This window comes from Alosa sapidissima, chromosome 2, assembly GCF_018492685.1.
Source record: "Alosa sapidissima isolate fAloSap1 chromosome 2, fAloSap1.pri, whole genome shotgun sequence".
Classification (NCBI taxonomy): Eukaryota; Metazoa; Chordata; class Actinopteri; order Clupeiformes; family Clupeidae; genus Alosa; species Alosa sapidissima.
In genome coordinates, this window is record NC_055958.1 from 23,727,006 (window position 1) to 23,745,010 (window position 18,005).

The following is an 18,005-nucleotide window of genomic DNA, read 5'->3' on the forward strand; positions in this document are numbered from 1 at the left end:
CCAGAATTGGGCACTGTATCTACACAAAAATATGTTGTCTATTCTGCAATTTAACACTTGAAAGACTGAGTTGAAGCATTTTGTTTAAATAATATTTTACAATTGTAAGCCTCTTTAAGCAACACACAGAGTAGAACAACATTGAAATCAGCAGTTGGCACATTTGGCCAGAGCCTGGTTGACCAACCCCCTGCGTACTCTCACTGTGAAGACTGGCCAAATGGTAAATACTTTCAACTAATAGATTCCCTGGTACTGCTGGACAAAGTCAAGGAGAGCTTATGTTTCACAGAGATATGTAATAAAATTATAATCCACCCCTCTCTCATATTACAATTGCACTGTGTTAGTTAAAAAGGACTGACATTTACTGTGGCCTTTTTGCTGGTGTCACATGTGCAACTCCAGGATACATATATGCAATATGCATACACCACCAGTTACACTACATCTAATCTTGTTGGAAATGTTTATATCATTGAGGTCAGAGTTAATTATGGATCTGGTTCATGGGACTCTATTATGTATCTCTCTATTCACCAAGGGCGCTAGAGGAGTATTCTCTAACAGGCATGCATGTATAGGCACACAGAGAAGGAGTCATACTGGCAAGTGGACGGCTTGGAGGTCCCCCCTAGAAACAAGCGAGTCTGAACCCTTGGCCAAGTTCACCCTCACCCTAATTGATATATAACGACATTCAGACACTGAGAACAGAAGTCAGGGAGAACTGGGGTCACACCTGTGAACAAGGTCAAAGTTCAGGTCTCAAGTGACCCAACTTCACATAGCTAAACTCCAGATTTATACTATGCTGTTTTGACAGTAATATTTTTGGTTTTATTTTTTATTTTTCTTGCATATTAGTTACCTATATGTTCCAAACATATGTCCAATATTAATGTTGTATTTAAAGGCACCTTTAACATGGTTTGCTCTCGGGATCCCCATCTGGTTGAGAAACGCAGTAGTACACAAACTAAATAGATGTCTTTTGCAACAAAGTATGAACATAACTCTGATATAATATAGAGGGAATGCACCGACAGCAGTCTGTAGAAAAAGATCTCTGAATTCCTATAGCATAGCAGCTCTTTTCCGACCCGAAACTAGAAAGTTGCTATGGCAATTATCGCCTACAAAGGGCCGCTCGTACATTTTATTTTCATTTTTAATTAATGGTTAATTATTTCATGTAATGTAAAAAAAGCTCGGGACAGAATGAACCGGAGTTTTTTTGACTGTCTGCTGACTGTCCTACAGACAGATAAGATTTCCTGTGCTGGGTCAGTGACAACTGTAGCATATCCATCAATGGCTTTTCATCACACGACCATAACACACAGGCAAACTTCTATTCACCTCTCTACTTGCACACTGGGCATTAATCTCTGATTATGGGTGGGTGGGCGGAGGTGGTTCTTTGTACTTTTGTACAGTTGGAGACTTTTCAGTTTTCATTCTGGAAAGTAAAACACTTAATAATCATCTCTCCAGAACTATGATCATTGTACTGCATAATTACAAAGAGGAATATGATATTTTCTGTTCCCGGTCTAATTTGTCTCACTGTATTAAACTTCAGCTTCAGACTGGCTATTTTGGAACACCCAGTTTTAACTGCTTCCAACAAATTAAAGAATTTTTCGGTATTTCAAACATTGTAGAAAATTGAAAGGAAATACAGTTTTCTCTTTATACAGTAAGCCCTGAGAACCAGTGAACAAAGAAGAATTTCTTTTGGCTTTGAATTGAGGCAACGCTCACGTCAAATCATCTACCACTCCGCACTGCCAAATGTGTTCAATCATTTCTCATTTTTCTTACAGCATGACATTAGCTTACAGAGTTCCTGTCGCTGCTGAGTTTGATCTGTGCACAAGGGAAAATGTCTCTCTTCTTGCTATTCAATCATGTGAAATGGACGCAAGCGCCTATAGCGGAGGCCAAGAGCCTGAGACAAACAACCGGCCTGGCACATTGTCATCCAGGTGAGGCAGCTGCATTAGCATTCCTGATGTATCCTTATGATGAAGTGCTTCTAAATCCTAATCTGCAATTCCTAATCAAGTCCCCCAATCTACATCCTCTCAGACTCAGGCAGTAGCGTCAGCTCACGGAAATGACTTGGACCTCCAGCTCAGCGGCAGGAGAGGCCTGCTGATGCGATAGTTTAGACGGACGATGGGTAATCATGGAACAAACACACAGTAATCCAGTTGCTGGGGGAGGTAATGAATCCCAGGCCGAAGCCCTGATGCAATTTGGGGAGGCCATAATAAACAGGGTGGTGTGTTTAAAGTGCTGTCTGCACACGACCGATTTATATTTGCTGCAGTTTATCTGAGCAGGCGGACGCACACTGAGGGAGCGTCCGATGGGCTTAGCTCTTAATTTGCTTTAACCGGAGCCATTTGTGCTTACACCCGCAGAAGGCAGGGATGCCATCCCTTAGTGTCAGCAGTGTACGGCTACATTATTAGAAATCATTTTTGAGGGCATGCGGTTTCATATTGGTCTAAGATCAGTTAGGAAAAAGCCGTAGGAAATTCACCATCCACCTTGAGTGCTTGATTATCCCCACACTCTTTTAACAGCTTTAATAATGGGTCTTTTGACATTTCGAGGCCATTGCTTTTGGGCTTAATGTGATTCTTCATTCAGGTTGAACTCACTTTTCTTTGGTTCCGTGCTGCATGCTATCTGACAGTGACGGCTATTCAAGCGACCAGTCTATGACATAGGCCTACTTAAGCAAATATAAGTGTTATCCATTACGTTCAAACCAAAAAGTTATTTCTGTTTTTCTCTCTCTGCATCTCTCCTTTTCTTTCCTCTATATTTTACAATGCCAACTATAAAAAGAGCAAAGGGAAACCAGGTCTGGCAGCTTTATGGAACGAATTACTGGATTACCTTCAGCAACTGCCAACAAGTCATTTTAACACTTAATAAAGTTTTGAAAAAGGTTTAATTTGAGGAGCCCAGGAGGCCAGTACTTTCATTGTTGAACAAATAAACATGGTCATTACCGGAAGTTATGACCTTGGGTCTCTGACAACAAAGATAAATTAGTCAAGAGACTTGTTACTGTACAAGCCTTAGGGGAGTATTTCTCGCTGTTTCCCTGCTGTTTGGTTCTGTTTTTCTACTACATGATCTGCAATGGTTCTTTTACAATGACTTCTGCAGCACAAACAGTATCATCAACAGCCCCCATGTCATTATATCATCACCTTGATCATTTTATAAGGGCCAGGACATTTAGAATGGGAATTAATCCTCTTGTCAATACTTACTCCATGCGATGGGTAGGAAATCCATCCCAGTTCCCCTTGACTTGCTTTAGAGTCCAGTAGGTTCACTGCAAAAAAGAAAGAGAAGGAAGAGAAGGCCGACAAATGAGTCTCCATTACTTGTTAGCCTCAATTAGCCCACCACCCCTCCCATAAGAGATGTCGTACTGTTCTGATCAACTGGGTATTTACACAGCTGCAACACTGCCATGACTCCACAAAATCAAACAAACAGTGGATGGCTCTTCCCTTTGTGGAAACAGCTCATTCTCTATCGGCTCGTATCAAAGCCCAGAATCAGGGAAGGGGCAGTGATTGTGTAGTGTTGTGAAGAGTCCGCTACACGGGAAACCCATTATTCCCTCTTCACAGCTTCAGTGCTGCTTTAAACTTGACCAGTGGGTGGTGTCTCTCATGTCAATATCTGTCCTATCGACTCCTTTGTAAGTGTTATTGCACTGATAGGCATCTGAAACAAGGCAAAGGATTCACAAACGGTTCCCATTGTATGACAAGAGTCATCTAAATGAAAACCAATACTTTTTCAGCAATGGGCTGATTAGCCACTGAATGACTACACCAGTTTTACTTTTGAGATGGTCAATTACATCAAATGTAAAACATGTATTTATAAGGTATGAGCTTCAAATTCAATAAGAAAGTATGTACAGAATCCAAGCATAACTACATGAGGAGAATGTATGTAAAATGGGACTTAAAAATGCAACTCCAAAGCTTAAGTAATGGCTGTCCCTTTTAGAATATGCTATTTTAATTTCCATTTGGAAAGAAAACACGAGGGTGTACTAATGACATATCAAATATTTATCAGTCTAAAAGGCCAAAGAATATAACATGCATCTGTGCCTTGGCTGGACTACACTCTCTGTGCCAGAGAAAAGAACAAAGGCTTTAATGGGGGTACAGTAAACTCATAATCACATCTGACATGTGGACCACTGGCCTCTACCCCACTGATAACAACCTGCCACCATACAGACACCACCCAAAAGAAAGTGTTTGAAGAGAACTGAATAGCATTTTAAAAAAATATAAAATACACAGGTGAAGCATACAAACTTGCACCCTTATTCAACTTTGTGCTATGACAAACATATAGCTATAGCGAAAGCAATGGAATTACAATATATCAAAGGATATAAATTAGTAATGTTAGTAATTTGACAAATGTTAACAAACACAATCATTAAAACTAGTACTAAAAGTGATATCGAAGACGTGAATAGGAAACTGTCTTTAAAAATGGTGGTGGTCTACACATTTTTTTTTGACAAGATGCAGGATAGGGGAAACCATAATCAAGCTCCAGAACAAAATCTGCCCAGAAAAATGAGCTGTACCTGAGAAGCCGCCAGCTGGCAGTGCATATACAGTAGACTGATTTCTATTAACTGTAATAAAGCTATCTGCTTCTGTCAGATAATAGCAGCTCACATCCAGCTCCATTGGTTCCAATTTAACTTTCTCAATGAGCCGGGCAAACGTCTCAAATTGAGCCGACCAGGGGAATTTGAGAGCAGAAAATTAGATGGCTATATTGGTGAAGCAAATTCTCCAGCTGTAAGAGGCAGGAAATAACATTGAAAGTTTTTGCCACAGAGGGGACAGCGCGACTAGTAACCCTTCCCAGCTCCCCTCACAGATGCACAATTCTATACGGTAAGTACAATTATTAATAGCAACCTCAATGCCCATCTCTGAGAACAAATAACATGGGGTAAAACAGGGAAATCAATAGGGGAGAGACACACTAATCCAGAATCGCAACCACAGACAAACCCATGGGCATCAATCTTGCTGATAAATCATTCCTGCACCAACAGCCATTGTTTTCCTTTCATTGACACAAAGCACCACGATCGAACTATCAACGAAAGTGAGAAATGGAACTAAACTTTGCACTCATTTAAAAAAACATGTAGGAGTTGAGTCATCACTGCGAAAAAATTGATTATTTTGTTGTCTTTTATCATCCCCTTTGAAATTAAAAAAAAATATTTGAATAAAAACATGACCAGGAGACCGATATATATGACAAAGCTGTTCTGCTCCCACATGATATGTGGCACCATTCACAGTTTCTGATGACCTTCATCCTCTCAGGTAGTTAATTAAATCTCTATCTGAATTAAGATATGAAAATCTGCAGACTTGTGTGGTAACTGCGTCCATGAGTCCATGAGCCTGAAGACCAAGTGAGGTCTGGCTTCATTAAAAGCGTCTCAAGGGTGAGTGTGAGACTCACAGTAGGGTCAGGAGATTATTTTCAAAAGATTCTGGAGACAAGCAGAGGAGGATTCGGGGGAGCGTGTTTCGGAGACTATACGCTGATCCCTCATGCTGTACACTGGACCTTCCCCTATCGCTGGCTCAGCTAACCCACTGACTTGGCTGGATAAACAGAGGACCTTCATCAATGCATTCACCCTTACTGAGAAATACATAAATCTTTGGATCAACTGATGAACAGATTAAGATTGTAACTCAAGACACAATACTGCCACAATGTCCATGATAATGATGGTATCACATACACCAACTATCACAATCTGTGCAATTGAAGAAAAAAAATCAGGAATGATGTATTCAGTATACAACAAAGTATTGTTTTTTGCATTGTATGCCATTTCTCCCTGTGAGTTTCTTCCTCATTGTCCATTTACCCTCATTCAAGTGCCACCACAGACTCATGAAGCAGTGACTAGTAAGCCCAATTGGTGGTTAAATCCATTTTTGAGTTACTACATGTTTTAGTAAAAATATTTTGCATCAGCGTATTGATAACATATCACTGCAACGCTGCAACGATATTTTGATACTCGATATTTGGTCTCACCCCTACTAATGAGCATATTAGTCATGGAAAAAATGTATCTAAAATGTATTTTAAGTTTTTTTTTTTTTTAAGTTCAGTGAAATTAACCATAAACTTTCTTTTTGTGTTCTACCCATCAGCATGCTTAATGAGCATCTCTTAATGAGCACAACTTTATATTTTTTGTCTGGCTCCATATTTTTCCGCAACATTACTAAGCGAATGTCCCTGAATATAAAGCTGTGGCTGCGGCCGTTGACTGACACTGACAACTGAGAGAAGCAATGACGTGTATTTAGCCAAGATCTCTCAGACAGCCTAACAACTAGCTTTGACATTAAAAATCTGATATGTAAATATGTTGATGGTTGGTGTTTGTAGATATAATTATGCATCAACATGTGAGGTGACATCATACAGCTCTAATAACGAAAGCATGATGGCAGAGTGGTATGTTCAATCTAAGCCGTATTCTGAATGTCACTAAACACTCCATTACAACACGCAAATAAAGGATGATGTTACACATTTCAAATCCATAAAAGGTCAACTAAACGGACAATTACAGAGGATTAAAAGGGAAAAAATAAACAGAAATCACAAATTCATATGCAAGGGTACAACTCTAACTGGCTGCACCTACAGTGGCATGATGGCAATGAAGTATTAAACTACAGGCCATGAATTATTCAGTTCAGTCTTGCTGTGTCTGAAGCTATAGCTTCTGCTACCCCTGTGTCCACAGCTCACAGCCCTACCTCCGTCAGTCTCCGCTAGCCAGTACCGAGTAGGGCTGGCCTTCCTGATGGCCTGCTACACCACAACAGACCTCAAGATACATAGTCTTCACACATTATTAGCACTCCCAGGTGCCATAACTCAGGGGGAAAAAATGTCAATTTCCCCAGCAGGATGCCAGGCAGCTCCATAGATTGTCTAAGTGTTAGAGGCTGCACCACATGTAAATATGCATTGTTGTGATCATGGTCTCAGCTCTCAGTATCACACCACTGTTTTAAACCCTCTTTTACTATATGCAATATCCAAATCCCAGGAAGATGTTGAATATTACTGTTACTGTTAAACACACCTAGGACTTGTATGGTTAACTAGTATAGCTGGTTCTCAAAGTAGGCTATGGTTGGTAATCTGACTAATATTTGAGATAAAAACACAACCAGTGAAATATACTGAATCAAAATGCAGTCATTCCCCAAGTTTTCATAAAGCTATCTGAAGTTCAACACAAAGCCTGCTGAGTGAATGACATTTTCCCTGTTAAACACAACATTCACTGCCATGTTTGAGAAGAAGAAGACAAAACACATGTATCTTTCCTCCATTTTCCTTGTGTTACTTATAGGAAAATAATTCAATGATGATCACATTAAAGTGTTCTTTCTTAAGTTTGAAAATAAAATGCACGAATAGCCTACATTTTGCTATAACCTTTAAAGGGGTCCCTATAATCTATAAAGGGTGACTTTTCCAACAAGGGGTGCTTCATTTATATGCTACTTCATTTATATGTTTCAATCAAAACTATGTGTCAACATATTTAGATAATTTATTCGGTGATTAAATCACATTTTTTTTTTAAATTATCATAACTAACTTTGAACATTCACAAAGCAGTGTAATACAAAAAATAGTAAATAACACAATAAACAAAACCCTAATCTAGTGCAAAGCTTCATCTATGCTGACAAATCAGCCATGTTGCTTTTTTACGGTATTGTTGTTGTTGTTGTTGTTGCTGCTGCTTTGAAGATCCAACCTATACAGCTTTGAGGACTGTTCTAAAATAGAACATAGTAGAAAATATCTAAATTGTACCCGGCTATCCACACGTTAAGAAAAAAATGCGCCCGTGCGTCGGACTGGATAAATAGCTGGGTGGGTAAAGTTAAACTATGGTTCGCCAAAAAAAATCCAACAAAATGCAATATTTCATCGAATTATTATCTATATGTTCTTATGGTTTACAAATGTATAGGTTAACTTAGATGTGGTGAACTCAGCAACTCCATAGACTAAGTTCATTTTGTAGGATACAGGTTATTGATAATCAGGAATGCGACCTTTAACAAAACATACATTTCCCTATAGTTCACCATTTAAGTAATTGTTAGTAGACTTATACGATAACATAAAAGTTGAATCGAAGGCAAATGTTACGCTTTCCTAGGACTTCTTGTTATTTGACTGCATAAATAAATTGAAGAAATGTGTATTTGATTGGATCAAGGCAGTGTTTAATTATAAGCGTTTAACATCTGCATTAGCTTAAAATGTGCTGGATTGTGTCTGGGCCTGAACTCGGTTCAGTAGATGAGTTTATTGTAGGCTTATTCGACGTAGCCTACTGTAGACTATGATATTATTTAGGCCAGTTTTACATTTTGATGCGGAGCGTTTTTTTAAACGCCCATATTTTAAGGGGTGCCCTTTCGGTCAACCAGCTTTCAGGCCTTTTAGCCTACTATCAACTGTTTTGAGGTGGCAAAAGTATAGCGTCACATATAAATGGCAAGTTTTGGAAATCTTGGTCTACCAAAGAGTCTGCATTATAGGCCCTATTGTTGCTGTGTTTTGATATTTCTAGTCACAATTCTATCAAACACAGCTTGCTGTCAAGATTTTCTGAAGAGTATCCTTCTCGTGAAGCCTATTTGTTTCATACAAGCAAGACACATTTCAGTCAATTGCCATTCAGGTAGGCCATGTTTTTGTTTTACTTTATAGTTGTATTTGATAAATAGCCGATTTAATTTGAACTTTTCTTCAGTGTGGTTTACATTTGCTGTGCACAACACTCTGCTGCATCTTGAACTCAGTCAGTCAATGCGGCGTGACTATCAATGGCTTTTTCAACGACATGGTAGGCCTATGACAGAAAAAGTCAATCATCCCTTTCTTATTTTCTTTTCAGTTCAATTGGGTTCGGTCGAATTTCAAAGCCATGTGGCTCGATACTGACACTCACTGGTGAATCATTCACCCTGATAGGCTACACACTTTCCTCGAAGAAAATACATTACAGTCAATCACAATGCGGCCTAATATCAGTAGGCTACACGCAACGAAAGAAATGTTCGTCTTTTCTGAGTCTAGGAGTGTGTGTGTGTGTGTGCGTCGTCCACCCCCTCCCAAAGGCTAGTTAATTTGTCCAGCCTGTACAATTGACCATGTCAAACCATACAAGGCTATAAAATGGGTCAACATTTAGAGGCGTTATTTCTCATTACACTACGTATTAAATCCACATAAAACTGAGACGAGCATGGGTAGAGTAGCTTCTGATTAAATAAGGTGTTTCGAAATTATTAAATTTAAGACAGATATCAAAACTTTTGAGATGGTTGCCCTAATCTTCCTTATAAGCTCGAGAAAACCATATGGTAGCCTGCTGACCAAAATTTACATCAAGAAACAAGCACACAAGGTAGATCATATGAAAGCTATATGCCTATGTAGGCTATATAAAGGCTAAAATCATTGTTCAAGTAGGCCACAAAAAAGTGAATCGACTTGCTGGAAGTATTCTGTATACCATGGCATAGCTTGTAGGCTACGAATACTGAGCAACTTTATCCTGCCTAAAAGAACTGTCTATTGAAACTTTCCCATGCTAAATGTTGTACATAAGCATAAGCAAGAGAAGGTCGCTAAGTATTCAGTCCTCAAATTATATATTTTGTAAGATAAACTCATACAGTAAGTGCACTATTCTGTCTTTGAGTCCTCGCCTGCCAGTAGGCTATATTATGGTTAAGTCCTATCAACTTTTGTTAAGTCCTGATTTGAAGCCGACTAGTGCTGACAAACTAACAGGATAGTTTATTTATTGTGATTCATCATTTGACACTTTTGTTTCCTCTATTCGCGTTTGAAATACTGCAACCTGATTTTTAGGCTATCATCCTATCGCCATAGGATACAATCAACACAAAAATTAGTTATTTTAGCAGGGTTTTTTTTAACAGTGACAATGATGGCAACCATTTTTTGCTATAAAGGCAAAATTAGGAATTGTATTTAGGCTATATTAAGAGGCCGATAAAACCAACTAAAGGAAGGTGTCTCGTAAAAACTTGGGTGTGTTGCGCGCGCGCGCGCGTCTCCTCCTCTCTCTCTCTCTCTCTCTCTCTCTCTCTCTCTCTCGCTGTGTTTAAGTTTAACAGGCACAATACAGCACTTAAACCAGTAATATCATGGAGGAATATCTGAGCCAAACATTTGTGTTAGTAAGTGCCAACTTCGCGCAGCGCTTGACTTGGCACTTCAGAGCCAGCACGCGGATAAGGCTGCATGCAACTGTTTACACTCCGATGTTGTTACTTTCAGTTGCTACGTGAATATAAACAAACTCTTAAGACCAGATGGTAGTTGATAAATTCAAATGAAATAGACAAAGGTTTGATTTTCTAAAATGACGACTTGCGTGTTTATAGGCTATATGAGGCATTATAAAAGCTATGCGACAGGAGCAAACAGTCAAGGGCGAGGATCTCGTCCAAATTTCATCTTAAATATGAAGTGATTTGTTCTGTAGCCCGACATTGACATCGTTTCACTTTTTTGGAAAGCACAGGCTATTTAGAGAGCCGTGATTATGCTGTCACAACAATGTCCAGTAACGATTAGGGGCCGCCAATCGTTCATTACTCTTTTAAAGTCGGATTGACAAAGTGCTCGCTTTAATTTATCAGCCAAACATAGGTATTTATTCATTTGGATGCTTTAACGAGTGTCGTGAACAGTAAATCAGTCACCAATTCCTCTCACATTTTGCATCAGAAAGAACCACATGGCAGTTCTCGCAGAGCCTATTAAAATTTTGAAATATGAACCCAAACGTCTGGTGTTGACCGTCCCGTATACTACGGCTACAGCTACATCCACTCCGACAGAATCATTCTACATACCTAATTTCAAATGGTGCCATGGCGTGCCATTTATTCTAACTAGCGCAATTTCATCTCTCAGAATCTCTACTTCCGAACGTATTCTTACCTTCATTGGAAGGGTGAATGCTGAGTTCTGCGCGGCTAATAAACAAGCAGAGAAACAAAAAAAGTACTAAGGGTTTGCAATCCATGATGGCAGTTCAGAGGGCAAAACGAGGTACATAACTCCATGAAGCATGCCAGTGATGTGAGGGCTTCGAATCCGACACAAGTTACCATTCTCGGCTCAGAGGCTGATGTCAAGTTTGACACCGGAGATGAGGAGGAGTCTGCGCGCTCCCTTCGTCTTTGCCTTCGCCGAAGGCTTCCCTTTTCCGCTGGGTCCTATAAAGCAGATATTGTACGTCAGGACCCAGAAGTTCAGGAGAGGTCACGTCATAAGAGGTATGGAAGGAAAGGAAGGAAACATGGCACAGGCCTATGGCATTTCAAGCAGGGCAATTTCAGAAACTCTAGGCATTAGACCAGTAAGTACAGCGCCTAAGGAATTAGAATTAAGAAACTACAGTAATGTCTGTAGAATGAGGATTTCAGCCATTCCTTTAAGCTGGTAAAGGACATTGGCACCAATGCTTACAAGGTTGCCATTAGGGTTTCTTTATCATATCCAATCATAATTTCTCCTTTTTCAATGCATAACACAGTTACTTAGATGAAAAGTCATCCAGGTTCACTTTTGCTTTCTTGATAGGTATGCCTATAGCCTAGGCCTATGTATTATTTGTGCTCTTGGTTCTTATTCTAAGTAATTGTATGTCATCATTATTAAAATGTTAAGCTGTATATATAGGTGATATTGAATTTGTTCTTACAGCATGGTAAAAAGGGATTTATGTTGAATCATTTAATTTCTTTCTTCGTGCTTTCTTATTTCTGTCTTCCTTTCTTCTGGAAAATAAACTGTAATATTTACTGGTGTTAAGATGTACTAAAAGTAATAAAGACAAATAAAACATTTAGTCTACCCTGAAGATATGTCAGTTTATTTGAATCAAAATGACTGAACATCACAGTTTGAACTTCTCTAAACTAATATTTATTTAGTACAGTCCTTGTCAAAGTGTATTTATATTAATTTGTTGCCAATTTGTAGTATTTTATTTCATAACATTTTATTTGCCAATTTCTTATTTTGTTAAAGTTATGTTTATGTATGCAAACAGTAAGGAAGTCTAAAACCTATGCACATAAATATCATGTAATTGAAAAAAAAAATCCTGTAAGCAAGTATTATTTAGGCAAGGTAAAAGCAGGAGAAAGTTGGTCTTACTGGGTATATGCCAATCATGTTTCCTAAATCAGTCTTCTGTACTGAACCACGATTTATGAATTGCAAACCAAAAATGTACCACTATACTACACTATACTACGGTATACTATACTATACTATACTATACTATACTATACTATACTATACCAAATTGAAACCTGTGACCTGAAATATTAATGAAAATATCTGAAAAATAAACTGCTTAGATGGGAGTGTCAGTATGCTAGTATGCTGTTTATGTTTTTATGTTCTTATATCCTAATTTCATCTTGCTTCATTTTTACCCCTCTGAAAGTCTGTTCCAATCTTAAAGAGTGTTCAGATAATGCTGAATTAATTTAAAAAAACAATCCATCCAAATCTGGAGTGACGTATTTTAATGTATTATATTTCTACTAGTCTGTGGCTGTTACTCTGTGTAGTTGTGGGGCAGCATCTGGCTACATACAGCTCCATTGCTACAGTGTTTTTGTTTTCTTTTCTTTTTTAAGCTAAATCCACTCCATTGTCAAACATGTTACCAACACAGTTGCCATTCCCTTTCCCTCCCTTTCCTCTCAGCCGCTACCTATCAGGCTTTTGACAGCAATACACCAAATTACTTTGATAGTTGCAATGAAATGCCATGATGAAAACCTGGTTTAAATCAATCTTTTTTTTACACAGAAGGAATGTCTGACAAACCTGGGCAGAAGCCCAGACAGCCCAAAGGGATACTCCCATACCAGAGTCCAGACTGAATTCTCCTCTAGTCCGCTAGCCTATCAGACATTGTTCCACATCAGATTCCTGATCTCAAAGGGTTGGAGTGTTAGACAAGGACCCAAATGTAACAATCTATTTAACAAGTAAACATGTCTAGAGTTTAATTTATGGAAGAAAAGCTAAACAATGAGGCAAACCAGCAAAACTGGAACAGAAGAGGGAAACACTGTTTGGATGTGTTGAAGCTATTGAGGTTTTGTCTGTAAGAGTGTGGTCCCACAAAGAGCCATGTGTAGAGCTTATTATAGTGTATGAGAGTTGTGTGGCATCAGTTTTGCTGAACTAAGTATAGCTATATGTAAATTGTACATTTTTTTTTAAGGAATCCAATAATCAAAATTCAAAAATCAATCATAAAAGATAAACACTTGTGTACACCTTAATGTCATTCAGTCACTATTTAATTTTGCCGTCTGAGCATGACAAAATGTACAGTTGTGTGTGTTACTCATCTGTTCATGGGAGGACGCCCATGGCCATTCCTCCAGAGGAAAAGTAACACTGAAGGCAGTTAGGCTTACATACTGGCCAGTCACGCCCATGTCTTCTGCTTCATAACATTATGTAGACAGTTGCAGTGGCAATGGATTTTCTGTCAATACTACAGTACATCAACCTACATGATTTTAGTTTGGTTTGGTTTGCTGCCTCACACATTACAATAATGCTGATTTAGATAATTATATTAAGTAACTTACAATGTGATACAATTTAACTAGTTTAATATGTGTAATGTAATTAATCAACAACTTCAAATTCTGGTTAGCATTCAGAGGTCAAATGAAATCATTTGGCTTTCAGAGAAAAACAGTGTGGAACTGTGTAAAGACATGTACAGTACAGTGCCCCCCAGAGGAAAAGAAGCACATATTAACACTACATTTGTTAACTTGCGGGTGCACTTATTCAAAGAAATTACACACTTCCTTGTACAGCATCTGCATTTCTGCACTTTGACCATGACACATTAGACTCTGCTAGCGGGGTATGTAGGATGTATAGTGCAAATGGTTGACAGGGAAAGTGAGGAAGGCCCACATATAATTGGTTATCCTACAGTATACACAAATTTACCAAAGTGAAGACTGTGAGAAACGGTTGATTGCAAATGTTTGGTTCTCACTTAAATACCCACCCTGGTTTAGCTGAGGCCTGCAACACTCCAAAACCTGGGAAGTCTTACTTGCCAAGTCAATAATTATGGTTTTCATAATTACATCTGACATTTTAGGGTAAACAGCTGGAATTCAATGGGAAAAATTACACCAGTCTGTCATAAAGAAATGTCCTCCTCACAGTGAATAGACTGCTTGCCCCAATGGTGTGTTTTGTTGTCTTAAGTAGTTCTTTAGAAAATAATTAATTTGTATTTCATTCCTGAATGTAACACGTCTGGAGAATAAATACGAGTTTATAGAGGTCAATTTGATTATCAATTCAACATTAATCTGGGAAATCTCAGAAATAATAAAATAAAGCAGTTCCAGAAAACAATACAATTACATTGTGTGTGTATGTACAACAGTGTGTTTCTGTGTAAATATAGAATACTTTCCCCCTTTACATGCCATGGATGAGAGGCTGTTGAAACCCTACAAAATACAGTTAATTACCACAGAGCAGCATGTGCACAGTCAAGCAGGCATTTGTATCACTATGACTGGCCCTGCTCTTTTGCTCTCAGCCTCCTTCATGCTAATTACATATGGGCCACCCACTCACCCCCACTTCAAACTTATAGTGGCTTAATGTTTTGGTGGGACAGGTCTGGTTGGCATCCTGAACTCCTCTCTCTCTCTCTCTCTCTCTCTCTCTCTCTCTCTCTCTCTCTCTCTCTCTCTCTCTGCTTATTTGTTTAGGAGTTTTTTTTGAAAATAGGTCTCCTGGTATCATGGATTTGAATCCCTGTTGAACTAGTGCTTGTTGTTGGCCAAACATTGGAGTCCATCAGTGTCCTCTCCATGTGTATTCTTTTCGACAGGGAGGAGATTATGAGTATTTATCTTCATTACCACATTAGCTTACTGCTTCCCCATCGCAACTCTTGGGAGGTACACGTAATTGCTCTGATAGCCTGCAAATAAAAAGCACAAAAGGATGTCAGGAAGTTATAGAGGTTCCTATAGCTTCACCTTGACTTCTCTTTCCTTTAAGGGCTATGGCATGGACATGGCTTGAGTCTAACAGCAAGACATTAATTTGGTTCGGTGCAGTGGACAGTCTATATCAAAGCTATTTATCAGAACATTCACTTCAAAGAGCAGTCCTCGTTGAGAGTGTTAAGATTAACAGCTTTTTGGTTTTTATCACATATAATGAATACACCTCTCATTCCGAAGGAATAAAGGATTAGTCCAAAGGACGAGTTATATTAGTTTTCGCTTTCACGATGAAAATCATCTTTACAAATGCATTTTGCAATTTTTTTATTGCAAACCGCACAACATAATTGGGCAGTTTCCTAGTATGTAAAGAATGGTGCGTTACTGAACAGCAGGTGTAGTCCCAGCAGTTTCCTACTGGTCTCCCCTTTCTTTGCTAAATACTTTAATTGCTCAAACATACACATAACCATAACCAAAACCTTATGTATGTAGTTCAGGACAGAAAAACAGCATGAATATGGGTTGCAAAAACAGCCACTGCAGCTCCAAGGCATCTTACGCCCATGGTAACATCTTTCTGACACTCACTGTTATCATCAAGTCCTTACGACATACCACGCAACCTACTACCCCCTACAGCGAGCTCCAAACTGACACACAATTAAAAATGGCCATGTTAAGAGACACCCTGGAGTAGGAGAGCTTGCGTGACTTGCATTCTCATGTCCCAGGGCAGGCAAGGATGGGAGGAGAGTGAATGATGCGTGGCTAATTCTACCAGGCCAGTCAGAATGGATGAAGTACAAAACTGAATGTGCATTTTTCTCCCTCTATCTTTCTATTTATCTCTGTCTCTCTCTCTTTCTCATTGGACTAAACCACCTCTCAGGTTCAGGAAGATGTAGACAAGGAAGTGTCCACTCCACGCACACAATAGGTTGATATATCCAAGAGCAGGCAGTTCATCATGGAGTTACCATACTTCCTTTCAACGATTAACACGCTCAAAAATGTCCTTCTTATTCAACATATTCTGTCGAAGGGAAATTAACATGCTAATGCTGAGCCCTGTGAAATTGCATGACTGGTCTCCATTAAAGGGATAATTTTGTGAAACTTCCATGGGATTGCTCAGACTCACTGGGAGCCATGTATACTTCAGGCACAAATATTCTCAACATGCCTCTCTGTTCGAGAAAGTACCACACCTACTCTGAGCAAAGTACAGTCCTAAAATGACACACAGCCACAAATATAAGACATTCAATGAGGCATATGTCTGACTCAAGTGCTTTTATAACCTCATCTTCTACCGGACCCTGCATCACATGAAGACATGACACTGAGTTGAGGCTTCAAGATAGTGAACTAATGGCAGACCCAAAGTGGGAAGCTGACTTAGTGCCAAAGCCTCTGTCACATATCTGTGCTGTTAATTAGGAACATCCCACCCTGACTCATGTCAGTACATCACACTGCCGCCCTCTCAAAACATAAAGGCTGACTGCCAGAGATGAACAGAACAACCAGACATGAAAACTATCACCAGACCGAATCTCAGAAGACAATTGGTCTGGGAATGCTTCATTCACTTTCAATTTGCAAGGGGCATAACCAGCAGCTAAAATAAACTTCAACTGGTACATTAAACTCTTTACAAATCCTTTCAGAAGTGTAGCAAGCACATTTTTTTGTAAAAAAAGGTTTCAAATGCAGTTGTTTCAAACGATACAACAAGTCTGTGTCATTTAATACCGACACCCTCAGCGCAGGCATTGGTTGTGTTCAACAGTGCTCCTCCTGACCCCACTCCCCCGTCTGTCATCGTATAAAGCCCGCCCCATAAATGGCCAGATGGATCTGCAGAGCTAATTCAAGCCCAATTCCAGATTTGTCTATAGGTTCACCCAGCCTACAAGATCACATAATCATACAGGTCATAGTTTCATGTTTCATTTTTACGTCCCTCTTTCGTCTTCCATCATCACAGGATTACTGAAATGCAACTCATAAATAAAACATACATTTCAATCACTTGGTAACCTCAATATGAGTCTTTCATGTTTGCAAATATTGGTATTACCATCTGTTGTCTCTGGGTGGTTTCCACAGCATGGTAATCTTACATAGTGCATATTGCAGATTTAAATTAATGTCCCTGTCTAAAACATTGACATACACTTTGAGGTGAAAATATTTAAACATTAAATGTCTTCCATAACTAAATTTTACTAAACAACAAAAACATTATACAGAAATAATCATGCATTAACTGAAGGTGTCAGTCATTCTGAGCCAGTTAAGTGGTAAATTGGACATGAAGTCTGTGCAGTTGTAGCACTAAGAAGAGTGGAGAGCTCCTGGGCCAGGTCGTTAGGCAGGGTCATTAGTAGGTCGTCCGACATGTTTTCATTCGCCAGTGAACTGCGGGAGGTCAATTGCCACTAAATTACTAGCCAATGCTGGGAAAAGAGAGAACAGATAATTAGTTCATTCTCGGTCCAGGCGATTAACTTTGTTCTAAGAGACAACCAAATGACTAGGATACCAATATCTCAATTAGTCCAGTGTTTGCACTGAATGGACGATGCCTCAGAGGTAAAGTCTGGTAGACCTACAACATTACACAGAACTTTCATGTAGCCACTCAGTCTTAATCTACCACTTCTAAACACGAGAGCAGAGCACACTGAGTTGTGTGAGAAATGCGGAAGCTCTGTCTGCTTCATTAAATTCAAAGTGATGTTTTGGATCTGGGGGCCG

The 18,005-nt window shown here is 39.1% G+C and overlaps 1 protein-coding gene across 3 annotated transcripts in view; it reads right to left on the bottom strand.

The window, feature by feature from the left end:
• Nucleotides 1-11,387, bottom strand: part of epha3 (eph receptor A3) — an 80,044-nt gene extending 68,657 nt beyond the window's left edge. For all 3 annotated transcript variants that reach the window (XM_042079431.1, XM_042079442.1, XM_042079451.1), the window contains exons 1-2: nt 11,149-11,387; nt 3,300-3,364 (exon numbers count right to left, since the gene is read on the bottom strand). In XM_042079431.1, coding sequence (XP_041935365.1) covers nt 3,300-3,364; nt 11,149-11,233 — 150 coding nt within the window. In that variant the 5' untranslated portion in view covers nt 11,234-11,387. The remainder of the gene's footprint in view (nt 1-3,299; nt 3,365-11,148) is intronic.
• Nucleotides 11,388-18,005: the final 6,618 nt, after the last annotated feature.